Source organism: Manis pentadactyla, chromosome 3 (genome assembly GCF_030020395.1).
Source record: "Manis pentadactyla isolate mManPen7 chromosome 3, mManPen7.hap1, whole genome shotgun sequence".
Taxonomy (NCBI): Eukaryota; Metazoa; Chordata; class Mammalia; order Pholidota; family Manidae; genus Manis; species Manis pentadactyla.
In genome coordinates, this window is record NC_080021.1 from 484,989 (window position 1) to 498,846 (window position 13,858).

Below are 13,858 nucleotides of genomic sequence, written 5' to 3' on the forward strand. Positions count from 1 at the left end.
GGCTGTTGGCAAGGATTCACTGCCAGGGCCTGTGGGTCCTTAAGGACCTGAAACAGATTCTAAAGTGTTTAACATCTCTTGAGAAATGTTTGTTTTCTTTTTGATCATTCTAAAAAAGAATCCCCTTACCAGTTAACAATGACAGTACTATTTTGTGATAATCAGAAATGGAAAGATCGTCACGGACCCCCAGGTCCTCAGATGTTCACCAGAAACTAATTCCTTTAAAAGAAGACTCAGGCATTTGGACCTCAGATGGGCCCAGAGGCCTCCCTGTGGCAGGCAGCGGATGCTGGGACAGGTGGGCCCAGCAGGGACAGAGCCTTCCAGAGGAGGGGCCAGGCCTGATCCTGGACGCATGTGCTCCAGCCTGGCTGTCCATCGGTCATCTACCTGTGCCACCCTGGCCTGGGCAGCTCCTCAGCTTTGGCCTCACTGTGGGTTCTCTGTCCTGCTTCTGCTTCTCCTTCCCTTCCTTTGCCAGGCCAGGAAAGAGGCTCCACCCATTTCAGATCCGTCGGGTGGGGTCTGCTCCCCACTTGCTGCTTCTTCCCTCGTCTCTGTATCTGGAGAGCCGCCTGGGTGAGGAATGGCAGCCCGGCAATCGGCCAGTGACCACCAACTAGATCTTACAGCAGGGCAGAGTTTTAGAAAGTCCCCTCTCTTTAGGAAAGAGACCAGCCTCCTCCTCTCTGCCATCAACCCTGGGGCTAAGCTCAAAGGAGGTCCTGCAGCATTGCCCTCCCAGGGACACCAAGGCTGAAGATACAAGGCAGCCTGTCCACACCTGTCCCCTGACCTCAGCCCAGGCAGCCCTAGACAGCAAGCATGGGGCCCTGTAGGCTGAGGCCCTCTCCTAGGGCTTCCTAGGGTCCCCAGCTGGAGGCAGGGCTGCAGAAGAGCTGGATCTGATGTCCAGCCAGCCCAAAACCCCTCCCCCAGTGCTGGCCCACCACTCTGGGCACTGAGCACCTCCAGGCCTGCTGCACATAAAAATGACCCTTTTGGGGGCTTGCCAGGGCCAGCTGGGGAAGACAGCATGGAGTTTGCAGGCCTTAGGCCAGGTCCTGTCCTGTCCTGTCTTTGCCTTCTCAGGGGGAATAGGCCTCACGCTAAGCCTGCTCTTCTTGGCCGCTGGGAGGGGTAGGTGGATGGGCTGGCAGAGGGGTTCCTTCCCTGGCCTGGCTCCTCTGGAGGCGAGAGAAGTTCCCCTTGCCTCTCCATGTGGGTTTCTGCTCCAAAGGACATAGCCTGGGAAAGTGAGGACCCCCTGATGTGGGCAAGGGGTGGGCAGGAGCCTGGCCAGGCCGGCCTGGACCCCTAGAGTTCTTGAGGGAGCTGCCTCTCCTGCCCCCTGGCTGCTTTCTCTTAGTCACTGGCTGACCTGCAGCCCCTGCTCCCACACGTCCATGCCAAGCCAACCAGCACCTTTTCTTTTCCAGGGGTGGCCATAAGCACATATGCCAAGTACTGTTACCACAAGCTGCAGAAGGCAGCCCTGACTGGGGCCAAGAAGGTATGAACTTCTCCCAGGACAGCAGGCAAGGGTGGACAGTCTGCACTGGTGGCACCTAGACAGGGTCCAAAGGAGGTGGGGATGCTTGGGTAGGCAGCCTTCACGTCCTGGGGAGGGCCCTGCTCACCTTCAGTCAGCCTGCACATTTCAGGCGAGAGCGGGGAAACAGCTCACAGCACAGAGGGTGCTGCACAAAACCCACCTAGGCGGTGGCCAGGGAAGCCCTTGGGCACAGCCTGTACCCCAGGTTTGGGAGCTGGTTTAGGCAAAGGGGCATGTGGATGGGCCAGGGTATCAGGCCACCAGCCAGGTAACTGGGCACGCTTCAGCAGCAACACCAGCTGCCCCAGACCTGACACTGTCTGGTTGGAGTGGTGAGGTGCAGAGCGTGGGCATGGCCATGGGAGGGCCAAAAGACCACCCCGCTGGAGGGGACCTTGCCCCCAGCAGGCTGCCTTTGACCCAGGGGAGGCCCGGCCTTGGAGTGCAGGCAGGCCCGGAAGACTACCACGTGCCCCTCCACTCACAGTGGGCCACCCGCCCAGGCAAGCCAGGGCTCCTCCCAGCACTGGCAACCAGGGCTAGATGCCACCCACAGTCAAGCCTGTCCCAGGGTGGGCAGAAAGGCAGGCAATCCCAGCAGTGCCCTCCACACTGAGGAAGGCCTCAGTCACACTAGATATAGCTGGACCTTGTTCCCTGGCCCTGTGACAGGCTACTCTTGGCCATCTTCTCCTCCTGTGCTCCCCTGCTACTGTCTGTGCCCCTGCCTCTTTCTCCTTTTCAGCCCACCAGTCTCCAGGAAGCCCTCCTGTGCCTGACCCTTGCCCGCCTGTGTTGAAGGCAGCTGCCCACTAAGTGTCCCTAAGCCTAGCCTCATCTCCCATTAATGCTTTGCTCCAGCCTGGCTACAGTCAGACTTGGAGAAGCTGCTGTCTGCACCGCCCCAGATTTCTCCCTCCTTACTCCCTCCACCCTCCGGGTAAGCTCACATGACCAATGTCCACCAGCCTCTCCCCTCTGTGGACCCAGGGCAGCTCCCAGACTAGCCTGTCCAGGAGTCACTCCACCTTCCTCCTGTGTGACCATTGGGGAGACTTGAGGCTTCAGGATATTGTAGGTGGCCAAGCACGATGCCCCACTGGTGACTCAGGCACCAGGTAGTTGGGGTTGCCCCCAGCTCTCGCTGGGCAAAAGCCTGGAGTTCACAGGGAAGCAAGGACAAAGGGATAGGAGAGGGTGGCCGAGTCAGGGGTGGCCCTGGGGAGTGCAGGAGGAGGGAGGGCCGGGACAGAGCTGGGCTCTCCTTGCAGGGTCTGAAGAAGCCCAACGTGGAGGAGATTCGGCATGCCAAGAACGCTGTGTTCAGCCCATCCATGTTTGGCAGCGCACTGCAGGAGGTCATGAGCATGCAGAAGGAGCACTACCCTGACCGGCAGCTGCCCTGGGTACAGACACGGCTGTCTGAGGAGGTGCTGGCACTCAACGGTGACCAGACAGAAGGCATCTTCAGGTGCCCCGCAACCTGGGACCTGGGTGTGGGGGCCTCAGGTGTCACCATCGTGTATCTCAGGCAGGCAGGGGCCACTGGGCCTACTTCCATGCCCCAGCCTTGGACAGTGGAGTCAGGAGACCCATGCCCTGGCTCAAAGCAGCCCAAGAAGCCAGCATGTGAACCAGTAGGGTCAGCCTGAAGCAAAGGAAAGGGCGGCCACTGTGCAGTAGGGTGGTCCCCGACCTTAGGAGGTAGGTCAGGGGAGTGCCCCAGACCCAGTCAGGAGGGCTAGACAGAGACAGTGCCCCTGCAGAAATGGCCACCCGGAACCCAGAAGGCACTTGGACAGCACCCGGCGGGGCCTAAGAAGACGCAGCCACAGCGCGCCCCCCAGCAAGCAGCTGTCACCTGTGAATGGGATGATGGCCCCATCCCAAGAGGGGTGGCACTTGGCCAGTCACCTGTTGTCGTGACCCACTTATCCAGGTCCCAGGACAGCTGGGGGCACCGAGGCTTAAGGGTTTGGGTTTTAGTGGCCCTGTGGAGGAAGGCATCTGCATGGGAGCGGCCAGCAGAGACACAAGTAGCCCTGACCTCTCAGCCTTAGCAAGCTCCTCCCTGAGACCTGCCCTGCGCTCTACAGAGTCCCTGGGGACATCGATGAAGTGAACGCCCTGAAGCTACAGGTGGACCAGTGGAAGGTGCCTACCGGCCTGGAGGACCCCCATGTCCCTGGTAAGCCCCAGCCCCCTCGGCAGCAGGAGCAGGCTGGCTGCAGGCAGTTCAGGCAGCTGGGCGCCCCCTACTTCCCCTAGTGCTGCCGGGGCTCCCCGGGCCATTTCCAGCACAGACATCCGCCTGCCCGTTGGACAATCTCCGGATGCCTCCCTCCTGCCTTGCCTGCCCAGCGCAGCTGCACAAACTTCCATTTGAGAAGTCGCATTTCTCCCGTCACTCCGGGCACAATCCCCCAGGCCGTCGGGACCATGAGCACACTAGGGCCTGGGCCGCGCAGCCCACCTCGGCCCAGAGGACCCTTTGCAGTCGGGTCCAGCCCTTCACGCCGCCTGCTGTCCCTGCCCACACGGCCCCTTTCACGCCCTTGGCCGCTGGTCAGGCGGGTCCTCCACCCCACCGAGGCCCCGCTGAGCCCCACCGTGTTTGCAGCGTCCTTGCTGAAGCTCTGGTACCGGGAGCTGGAGGAGCCCCTGATCCCGCACGAGTTCTACGAGCAGTGCATCGCGCACTACGAGAGTCCCGAGGCCGCCGTGGCCGTAGTGCACGCCCTGCCTCGCATCAACCGCCTGGTGCTGTGCTACCTCATCCGCTTCCTCCAGGTGCGCGCGGGCCCCGCCCCGGGCACGCCCCCTCGAGCCCCGCCCCGGGCACGCCCCTCGAACCCAGCCCCGCCCCTACCCTCCTCTCCTCCCCCGCCCCCGCCCCCCGAGCAGGTGTTCGTGCAGCCGGCGAACGTGGCCATCACCAAGATGGACGTCAGCAACCTGGCCATGGTGATGGCACCCAACTGCCTGCGCTGCCGCTCGGACGACCCACGCGTCATCTTCGAGAACACTCGCAAGGAGATGTCCTTCCTGCGCGTGCTCATCCAGCACCTGGACACCAGCTTCATGGAGGGCGTGCTATAGCTGTAGGCAGCGGACCGAGAGTGGAGACAGAGCCGAAGCTCGGGTGCGCCCGGGCTCGGGAGCACGCGGGAGGAGGGAGGGAACGCCCCAGCGGCGGAGATAGCATGCCAGGCTCCGCCCTTGACGGCCCTAGCCCTGAAACTCCCATTTCCCCTACCCAGGTCCTGGGCCTGAGGGTGCAGCCAGGGCAGAGGGCCTGCGAGAAGGGCGCCTCTGGCCCCCTGCTTCGTGGCCAGTTTCGTGGGCACCGCCCTGCCCACCGCCGGGCCGCGGGTCAGTCCCGAGAAAGTGCCTTCTACACCCTGGAGCCAAGTGACACTGCCCCTCCCGGGCCGGCCAGAGAGCACAAGCCACCCTTCCCCGCGGTGAGCTGCCTGATTCTGGCCTCAGCCTTCGGCCTTCTCCTCTGTCTCCTGGCCCGCAGCTTCTGCCCTCCCCAGCCCCTGCACCCCACTCTCCACATCCCTGCCACCTGTGGCCTCCGACGTGGTGACTGCCGGGAGTTTGGGGGCTTCCAGGCATCGAGCTGTTCACCACCAGAGCCAGGCCCAGGGCCCCACGAGGCTCGGCCTGGGTGATGAGAGACCCCCAAACCAAAGTCTTCTATGGTGGGGGCAGGGTTGGGTAGGCATTCTTGGGGCAGGGTGGGGGAGGGTGAGAGTATTTTTTCTTCGTATAACTATAAATTCAGAGTCTATCCTGCACATCAGCCTGCCTGTGAATAGAGATATAAATAGAACGAAAGATTTAAGAACTAAATTTGCTAATGACATAGTTTTAACCCAGATGCTATTGATCTCGAAAAGTCCTCGTCCAACCTCTGTGCAGAGCAAGTTAGTATTCTTTCATTTTCTTCACTTTCTTGGCTTCTGACCAAAAACCAAACCCTGCCCCATCCCCATCCGGGGCCTACAGCAGATAAGGGAAGAGGCTGGAGTCTGGGGGACCAGAGGGACACCCAGGACTGCCCTTCTGCATGGCCAGAGCTGGGGTGGGGGTTGCCCAGATTCTCAGTTTGTACATTCTCCATTTTGGAATTTTGAGTTCCAATTATTGTAAAACTTAATTTCTCCCGTTTATATATATGTATTTTTTTTAGAGTTGAGTTTTTATTTATTAAAAACAAAAAAGCCCAGCCCTGCTGACACCTGGGTGTCTCCTGGGGTAGTGTCCTCAGTCGGGTGGTCTCGGGGCCTGAACCGGGGCAGCCAGGCCACAGACTCACTCTGACGCATGGACTAAAGAAGTGACAACACTGTGTGAATAAAGTACAGATGGATACTTGCCAGTCATGGTCACTGCGTGTACCCTCCCGTTCCTTCTTCCAGCGGCAGTGGAGCTACACGGGTATGGGTTGGGGGCAGGGCAGGGCACTACAGCGCCCAGCCGGTTGAGGGTATGGATACCTGGGTGGACCGGACTGGGGAGGATTGGGGGAGTGGCGGGGGATGGGACGGCAAGATTGTGCTTCTAGGGAATGGGGGCAAGGCTATGGGCCTGGGAGGAGGCTCCGGGTAGACGGGAAGCCGCCCAGAACCAGCCGCTCCCCCCTGGAATATAGGACTTAAGCCCAGGTGGGGGAGTGTCTTTTTCTGACCCGCCCTCCCCCAGCCTGGCCCAGGTTTCTAGGCCGAGTGATTATTCACCACGTCTTTATTAAGCACCTAAGTAGACTGGCAGGCTGTCCGACCCGGCTGGCTTTCTAAGGGACGGTGGAGGAGACAGGCAAGTGCGGGTGCTTCACCCACGTGCCAGCGGCCAGCCTCCGAGGGAGGAGGGGCAGCCGCACCCCATCTGGCGCCCCGTCCCAGCCCTTCTCCCCACTCCGGAACTCGCCTGTACCCGTCTCACATCAGCATTCCCCTATCGCACAGCAGGGCGGGCCCAGGGCGCGGGGCTACCCGGGGTTAGAGAAGTGGGCGTGGCCAAGCCGGGCGAGCTGCGCGACGGCCGCCGGAACCCAAAGCGCGAAGCCGCGGCCACCCGGGGGCGCGTGTTCGCGCGCGCCATCCCCGCGTGACCGCACGGCCGCTTCCGGCGCAACGGGAGGATGTGGCCACCGTGTGGATCGCTCAGGGCCCGGGCCCTGGCCTTAGCGCCATTCCGCGGGTCTCGGGCCTGCGGTGGGAGCGGAGACGTCTCCTACACGCAGGGCCAGAGCCCGGAGCCCCGGACGCGGGAGTACTTTTACTACGTGGATCATCAGGGCCAGGTTGGCTGGGAGCCGGGCCTACGCGAGTCGGGCTAGGCCAGAGGCTGGGCGTCCCCGAGAGGGCGGGGCCGGGTGGAGGTGCCCGCGATGGGGCGGGGCCCGAGAGGGGCGGGGGAGGACAAACACCTATGGTTTGAGGGCCTGAAGCGGGGAACTGGGTCTAAGGTAAGTGAACCTGACCGTGATAAACTGGAGTGGCACGCTGGAGATAAGGGAGCTCGGTCCCAGCCCGAGAGGTCCCCAGCGACGAACCTCAAACAAGTGGCTGCTCCCCGCGCACTCTGCATCCCCATGTCCTGCCCCGCCCTGCGGCCCCCAGCTACTCGCCGCCAAGCCAGTTTTGGAAGCCCTGGCGGGGGCAACCAACATATCCAAGAGGAACGGGTCAGGTAGCCTCTGCAGAGATGGCACATATGATTAGAAACTTAAAAGGAAGAGGAAAGAGGCGCGGGAAAGGGACGCCAGCCTGGGAACCTGTGCAAGAGGAAGCACCGCCCAGGGTGCGGGGTAGTCAGCAGGGGCCCCATGTTTACCTTCCATGCTTTTCTGCACGTGGTGTGCACAAGACAAGCAAGGAAAGCAAACACAGGCCCGCCCCTGCCTCCCTGCCCTGAGGCCAGTTCTGTCGGGTTCCCAGCCGGAACTTAGGGGCCACGGCCTGCTCTTCTGTCTGCAGCTTTTCCTGGATGACTCCAAAATGAAGAACTTCACCACCTGCTTCAAAGGTACTGCTGCGCCCTCCTTCTCCACTTTCCTTCTGGAAGGCCCTGGCGGGCGGCCTGTAACAAAAGTGGGAGTCCTGCTTCCAAGAGCCCTACTGTCTCGATTGAAGCCAGGGCGAGCCTCCTGCCTAGGGAAGCAGGGCCTCGGGAGCCCGGCATGGTGAACAGCCAAGCTCTTTGCCCTCCTAGACCCGCAGTTCCTGGTCACCTTCTTCTCTCGCCTGAAACCCAACCGCAGCGGGCGCTACGAGACCTCCTTCCCCTTCCTGTCACTCTGCGGCAAGGAGCGCAACTTCCTGCGCTGCGAAGACCGGCCCGTGGTCTTCACGCACCTTCTGGCCGCGGGCCCGTGGCCCCCGCTCCTCTCTTACTGCGGCGGCGGCGAGGCCCTGGCCGTACCCTTTGAGCCGGCGCGCCTGCTGCCCCTTGCCGCCAATGGGCGCCTCTACCACCCGGCACCAGAGCGCGCGGGCGGCGTGGGCCTGGTGCGATCCGCCCTGGCCTTTGAGTTCAGCGCCTGCTTCGAGTACGCGCCCGGCGCTCCCGCGCTGCCCTCGCACGTGTGCTGGCAAGGCCGCCGCCTCGCCCTTACCATGGATCTGACCCCGCTTCTGCTAGCCGCCCCGCCACTCTGAGCGGCGGGTGGACGGGCACCGCCCCCGGCGCCTCGGTGCTTCCGGCCCGAGTCGCTGCGCACGCCCCACCCGGAGAGCCGCGCACCGGCCGAGTGCGCGTGCGCAGAGGAGGGCGCCGCGGCCCCGCCCTCCCGGCGCTGTCCGAGGTGCTGCACCGGCCTGAGCCCCTCCTGCGGGGAGGGACAGGTAGCGGGACCCTCTCTCTCCACACCCGGGTCCTGAGGCGTCCTCAGATTCGGCCCGCGTTCGCGGCGCCAGGCCTGGGTGGACAGGGGGAGGCGCGGGGCCCCAGTGCGCGTGCGCAAGTGGCGCCCCTCGTCCCGTCCCCGCCCGCCGCGGCTCGGAGGGCAGGGGCGCCGCAGGCTCAGCGGGGAGCCGCGCCGCGGGAGCGTCAGGTGACGGGGTGCCCGGCCCAAGGTCAGCGGACGATGGGTGGGAGCGGGGGCCGACCGGGTGGGGAACAGGCCCTGCCCGGGAGGGGGCGCTCTGGAGGGCGGTATGCAGGGGACGTCGCGGGGGATGGAGGCACCCGAGGGGGTCACAGGGTTTCTTTCCTCTCCCCTCAAACCCCGCACAGATGCGCGCCCTAGGCAGTGACAGCAGTCGCCGAATCCTGTCTGTGACGCCCCACCCCCTGCCCAGCCGGATTAGAGGGTTATCCGAAGGGTGAAAGAATTTCTGGGCTTACTTCCCCTCGCATCCCAGGCCAAGCTGGGCCCTTCTACACAGATCAGCATCTAGGGGCATTCGTGTGAACAGCAGTGCCTTGAGGCCTGAGAAGGCCAAGAACCTCTCTACTTGAGAGGCGTTGCTGCTTGGAGGATGGGTGGGGGAGCCCTGGGCCAGCCCTTTTGCTCAGGAAAATGGATCCCAGGAACCCAGAGAATGCCCCCAGCTTCTTGGAGTTCATGCATCCTGAGACATCAGGGAACTGCCTCTGCCTGGGTCAGATCTATTCCATTAAACTTTTGCTGTGCCTGCTTCATCTCTAGTGCTTTAAATAATCATGTGAGTTACAACGTAGAACAATATTTAAACACCAAAGCCAATTAGTACCTTTCCATCTGACTCACTGTTGCTAGCAGGGAGACCTAGTGAACAGGTAGGTGTTGAGTGGGGACCATTTGAGGTGGAGCTGGAGACAGCACATCCTCAGTTCTGTCATCCCTGGCGCCAGACTGGCTGACTTTTCAGCCCTGGTCTCCACCTTTAAAACTGGTCTCGTGCCTGTTAACTAGACCCAAGCTTTCCCATTTCTCCAGGATCACGGCTGCAAGTATATAAACCCCTAATACATTACATGTTCCTTTGCAGTCAAGGCTGCTGTTCCCAGAGCCCACTTGGAAACTACACTTGAAACCCAGTTGTAGCCCAAGGCCCCTCTTTCACACCCTAGCCATTCCAGGGCTCCACCTACTCCCAAAGACAGGCCCCTTTCTGGGAGCCAGCATGGAAAACACAGGCCCACGGCTTCTGAACTGATTTTCCTATTGTCTCATCCCCCAAGTCTCTGACAAGTTTTCAGTTCTCTCTGAGTAGAAGCCCTAATTCTAGTAAAGCTGTTCCACCCATACCTGCCCCTTTTAGGAGGGCCGGGGTAAGAGCTGGACAAAGCCATGCCTTCATTTTCCTGTGCCTGGGAGACCAGTTCTGCCCATGTCCCCCATAAACAGGTGTCACAACAGCAAGTCCAGGGTGGGGACAGAGCATGATTTCTAGGGGTGGAAAGACTAGAGTTAATGCTGGGTCAAGGTCAGGTGAGGTCCGGGACACTGGCAGCATGGGACCTTAGGCCTTGTGGGCACAGAAGGGACCTCTGCTCTGGGCCTTACAAGGGCTCATGCCAGCCTCCACGGGGGCAGGGGTCCATGTGGACAAGGGAACATGTCTTCCCAGAGGCTACTCTTCCCCTTCTAACCCATGCTTGGGTAACCGGGCCCTGGGTCTCACCACCCACATGTTCCCAAGCCTATACCTTGCACCCTTTCTCAAGGAGTGGCTGGTTGCTAGGGAGTAGAGGGCAATGGAATCCAGACATCCATGTTCAATAGCAGGAAGCCCCTCACAGTGCCAGGGGGAGATGCAATGGAAGAAGGGAGTGAAGTGGGGTTGGCTCTTCCCGTGTGGCCTGGGTAGCAAGACTCCGAGAACATCAGAAATTCTAAGTTGGAACCGGATGCCCCAGATCTTTCTCTTGTAAAGGAAGAAAGCCAGCGTTTTATTTGTCAATTTCTTGAACTGATTTGTAACTTTTCAAAAATTAGGCGCAGGATGCTGGCCTCGTTCTATGCTCTTTGCTGGCTCTGAAATGTTAGGGGCAGCCCGCCACCCTGTGTTTCAGGAGGCACATCCCACCCGGGGCCAGACTGCGAGGAGGCCGCAGCTCCGCGGTCTGCGGCCAGTCCCGCGAGAGATGGCCCCGGCGGCGTCCCCTCTGCTGCTGCTGCTGCTGGCGCTGCTGGCCCTGCCCGGTCTCCCGCCCCGCGCCGCCGGCTGCCCCGCTGCCTGCCGCTGCTACAGCGCCACGGTGGAGTGCGGTGCGCTGCGGCTGCGCGTCGTCCCGCCCGGAATCCCGCCTGGGACGCAGGTGGGCACGACGTGGGGCCGCCGGCCAGGGGATGGGGTGCCCGCGACACGGAGGGAAGTGTGTGTGAGCGTCCTGGTGGGTGCTGCTGCCCCCTAGTTAAGAGTCTCCCTCAGTGGGGTAAATGCACTCCCTCCGGTCCGCAGACGCTTTTCCTGCAAGACAACACCATCGCACACCTAGAGCCCGGAGTCCTCTCGCCCCTCGCCACTCTGCGCCGTCTCTACCTGCACAACAACAGCCTACGTGCCCTGGAGTCAGGCACCTTCCACGCGCAGTCGCGTCTACTGGAGTTGGCGCTCACCGGCAACAGGCTGCAGGGCCTGCGTGTCGGCGCTTTTGCAGGCCTGGCCCAGCTGCGTGCCCTCTACTTGGCTGGCAACCAGCTGGTGCAGCTGCTGGATTTCACCTTCCTGCACCTGCCGGTGAGGGTGAGGGAGCAGGGAGGCGGGGTTGGTAAGAAGGGAAGGGGCCTTCTTGTACCTCCAGCTGCCCTGCCTGGCTGAAGTGAAAGGGTCAACCCAGTCTAGCCTGGTAAGATGGGGACCTGTCTCCCAGGGCCCCTTTCTCTAATGACCTACCCCTGCTTCAGCGACTGCAGGAGCTGCACCTTCAGGAGAACAGCATTGAGCTGCTGGAGGACCAAGCCCTGGCAGGGCTTTCCTCACTAGCACTGCTGGACCTCAGCAGGAACCAGCTGGGTACCATCAGCCATGAGGCCCTGCAGCCTCTGGCCAGCCTGCAGGTTCTGCACCTCACAGGTACCTCTTTCTGAGGACAAGGGGACTAACGCAAAGGTATCTTCCTTTGCCACAGTGGTGTCAGTACCAAGCAGGCCCAGGCATAGAGGGGACTTTAATGACAGTGACTCTGAGTTGCAAGTCGATCCGGCAGTGGTCTGGAGGGCCATGCCACCACCTGCAGCCATGGTAGAAGGCTGTTAAGGGTCAGGCTGGTAGGGGCACATCTCAGGGACCCTGTCTAAGAAACACAGAAAAGGTAGAAGTCCCTGAACAGAACGGACAGGTGAGGGGCTTGCACATTTTGGACCCATCAGACGGCAGGTCGGCATACACTGGAAAGATGAGACCAGGTCAGGGTCGGAAGTGGGGTATAGGGGTCATTTCCAAGTGACAGCATCTGAAAACAAGATTTTGCAAGGTTTTAGTTCTAGTGGTATGTCTATGTGACACCCAGGCTCCCCTAAGATAGTGGGACTTGTAAGGAGAGACTTCAGAGGAACAGGGGCTTTAAGAGATCAGTGAAGTCAGCTGGAACGTGCCTTCACAGAACTAAAAGGGAAATATTAGAGCTTGCTCAAATTCCAAGGAGCTTTCGGTCAGAGAATGGGTGGCAAGGTTCCCCAGTTCTGTGGGAAGTGCTCTGGCCAACAGAGTCTCAACTGTCCAGCTGTTCTGGGGCCTCTCCTGAGCCACCTATCCACCACTGCTCTGTCCACAGAGAACCCGTGGCGTTGCGACTGTGCCCTGCACTGGTTGGGAGCCTGGATCAAGGAGAGGGGCAAGCGGCTGCTCAGCTCTAGGGACAAGAAGATCACGTGTGCAGAGCCCCCGCGCTTGGCACTTCAGAGTCTCCTGGATGTATCTGGCAGTAGCCTCATCTGCATCCCGCCCTCCGTGCATGTGGAGCCGCTGGAGATGACAGCCAACCTGGGTGAGGACCTGCGGGTTGCCTGCCAGGCTTCCGGGTATCCACAGCCCCTGGTGACTTGGAGAAAGATGGCCCAGCCCCGTGAGAGGCAGCCGCTGGGCCAGGCCCAGCCAGAAGGCGGGTCACCAGGCCTGGGTGGGCATGCGGCCTCCGACACGGGCAGCGGCATGCTCTTCCTCACGAACATCACCCTCGCCCACGCTGGCAAGTACGAGTGCGAGGCCTCCAACGCCGGCGGCGCCGCCCGCGTGCCCTTCCAGCTTCTGGTCAACCTGTCCCAACAGCAGCAGCTGCAGTTGGCGCCTCCGCCGGCCCCGGCCGCCGGCACTGTCAGCCACGAGATCCTGCACGAAGCGGGCAGCATGGCCTTCCGCGCCCTGGGCCTGGCCACGCAGACGGCCGTGGCGGCGGCCATCGCTCTGCTGGCGCTCACGGCGCTGCTGCTGGCGGCCCTGATCTGCCGCCGGCGGCGCAGGCGGAAAAAGTCACCTGGGCCGCCGGGAGAGGGCGCGCTGTTCGTCAACGACTACTCAGACGGGCCCTGCACCTTCGCGCAGCTCGAGGAGCTTCGCGACGAGAGGGGCCACGAGATGTTTGTCATCGATCGCTCCAAGCCACTCTTCGCCGAGGGCCCGGTGGTGGCCGAGGGCGGGGCGCCCGGGCCTGCGCAGGAGCTCCCGCTGCAGCCTCCCGCCGACTAGAAGATCCGCGGCTGAAGGGCGGGGGCAAGGCGCGCGGCGCGAGCTGATGACGTACGTCCCGTGGACTCGTCTCGCGCATGCGCAATCAGTAAAGAGTGGAAGCTGCGCAGTGTGCGGCGAGACGTGTGTGGGGCCCAGGGTTGGTAAGCAGGCTCCTGCGGAACCTCCGCCCTGCAAAGAGAAGTCCTCGGGTGCGAACGGAGGGTTACCAGAGAGGCTCCCAACACCCCCACTGAGGCCCTCTAGAAACGACCCCTTCCAGAATCACCCAACCTCTGGCTCTGCAGGGCCTGACCCTGGCCCCACCGCGCTGGAGGATGCTAGGCCTCCCCAGGGTGAAGGAACCACGGACTGCAGAGGTGCCCACATGGGCTGCCATGCTGGTGGAGGCACCTAGGGAAGCAGAAGGGGCAACAGACTGGAAGATTGCTGCTGCCCGGTGGTCATGCTGGGAGAGACAGCAGAGACAGGGATAAGTTATTCTGACCAATTATGACAGAAAAAACAGCCACAAATTTAAGTTCCAAACACACTGCACATTGTACCTTAATGACACCCTCTGACCCCAAAGCCCAGCCAACGACAGCTGGTCCCCCGGTGCCAGAGAAGGGAGAACTGTGAGGCCCTTGGGTGCATGGGGACCCAGCTTCAACCCCACAGCAGTCTGCTCTTGGGA

At 61.6% G+C, this 13,858-nt stretch overlaps 3 protein-coding genes and 1 long non-coding RNA gene across 12 annotated transcripts in view; 3 read left to right on the forward strand and 1 right to left on the reverse strand.

Moving 5' to 3' along the window:
- ARHGAP39 (Rho GTPase activating protein 39) overlaps positions 1-5,955 on the forward strand; it is a 152,901-nt gene extending 146,946 nt beyond the window's left edge. For 6 of the 7 annotated variants that reach the window (XM_036923060.2, XM_036923056.2, XM_036923061.2 and 3 more), the window contains 5 exons: positions 1,443-1,516; positions 2,830-3,029; positions 3,655-3,746; positions 4,179-4,348; positions 4,463-5,955. In XM_036923060.2, the coding sequence (XP_036778955.1) occupies positions 1,443-1,516; positions 2,830-3,029; positions 3,655-3,746; positions 4,179-4,348; positions 4,463-4,657 (731 nt within the window). In that variant the 3' untranslated portion in view covers positions 4,658-5,955. The remainder of the gene's footprint in view (positions 1-1,442; positions 1,517-2,829; positions 3,030-3,654; positions 3,747-4,178; positions 4,349-4,462) is intronic. The other variant, XM_057497607.1, reaches the window with a different exon arrangement.
- Positions 5,956-6,315: 360 nt separating this feature from the next.
- Positions 6,316-9,207, forward strand: C3H8orf82 (chromosome 3 C8orf82 homolog). Its single transcript, XM_057497612.1, has 4 exons — positions 6,316-6,869; positions 7,546-7,594; positions 7,781-8,643; positions 8,804-9,207. The coding sequence occupies exons 1-3, from the start codon at positions 6,708-6,710 to the stop codon at positions 8,224-8,226; spliced, it is 657 nt and encodes a 218-aa protein (XP_057353595.1). The 5' UTR covers positions 6,316-6,707; the 3' UTR covers positions 8,227-8,643; positions 8,804-9,207.
- On the reverse strand, positions 7,255-8,000 carry LOC118931011 (uncharacterized). The gene is made up of 2 exons (XR_005032248.2): positions 7,800-8,000; positions 7,255-7,648 (listed from the first exon to the last, which is right to left on the reverse strand). It is a non-coding gene; the product is annotated as an uncharacterized LOC118931011 (long non-coding RNA).
- On the forward strand, positions 8,587-13,855 carry LRRC24 (leucine rich repeat containing 24). 3 transcript variants are annotated; one of them, XM_036923064.2, is made up of 5 exons: positions 8,587-8,621; positions 10,568-10,813; positions 10,957-11,235; positions 11,403-11,571; positions 12,272-13,855. In XM_036923064.2, the coding sequence occupies exons 2-5, from the start codon at positions 10,640-10,642 to the stop codon at positions 13,180-13,182; spliced, it is 1,533 nt and encodes a 510-aa protein (XP_036778959.1). In that variant the 5' UTR covers positions 8,587-8,621; positions 10,568-10,639; the 3' UTR covers positions 13,183-13,855. The 3 variants fall into 3 exon arrangements, with proteins under 3 accessions (XP_036778959.1, XP_036778958.2, XP_057353593.1); XM_036923063.2 differs by having other exon boundaries at positions 8,592-8,621; positions 10,491-10,813; XM_057497610.1 differs by having other exon boundaries at positions 8,603-8,643.
- Positions 13,856-13,858: the final 3 nt, after the last annotated feature.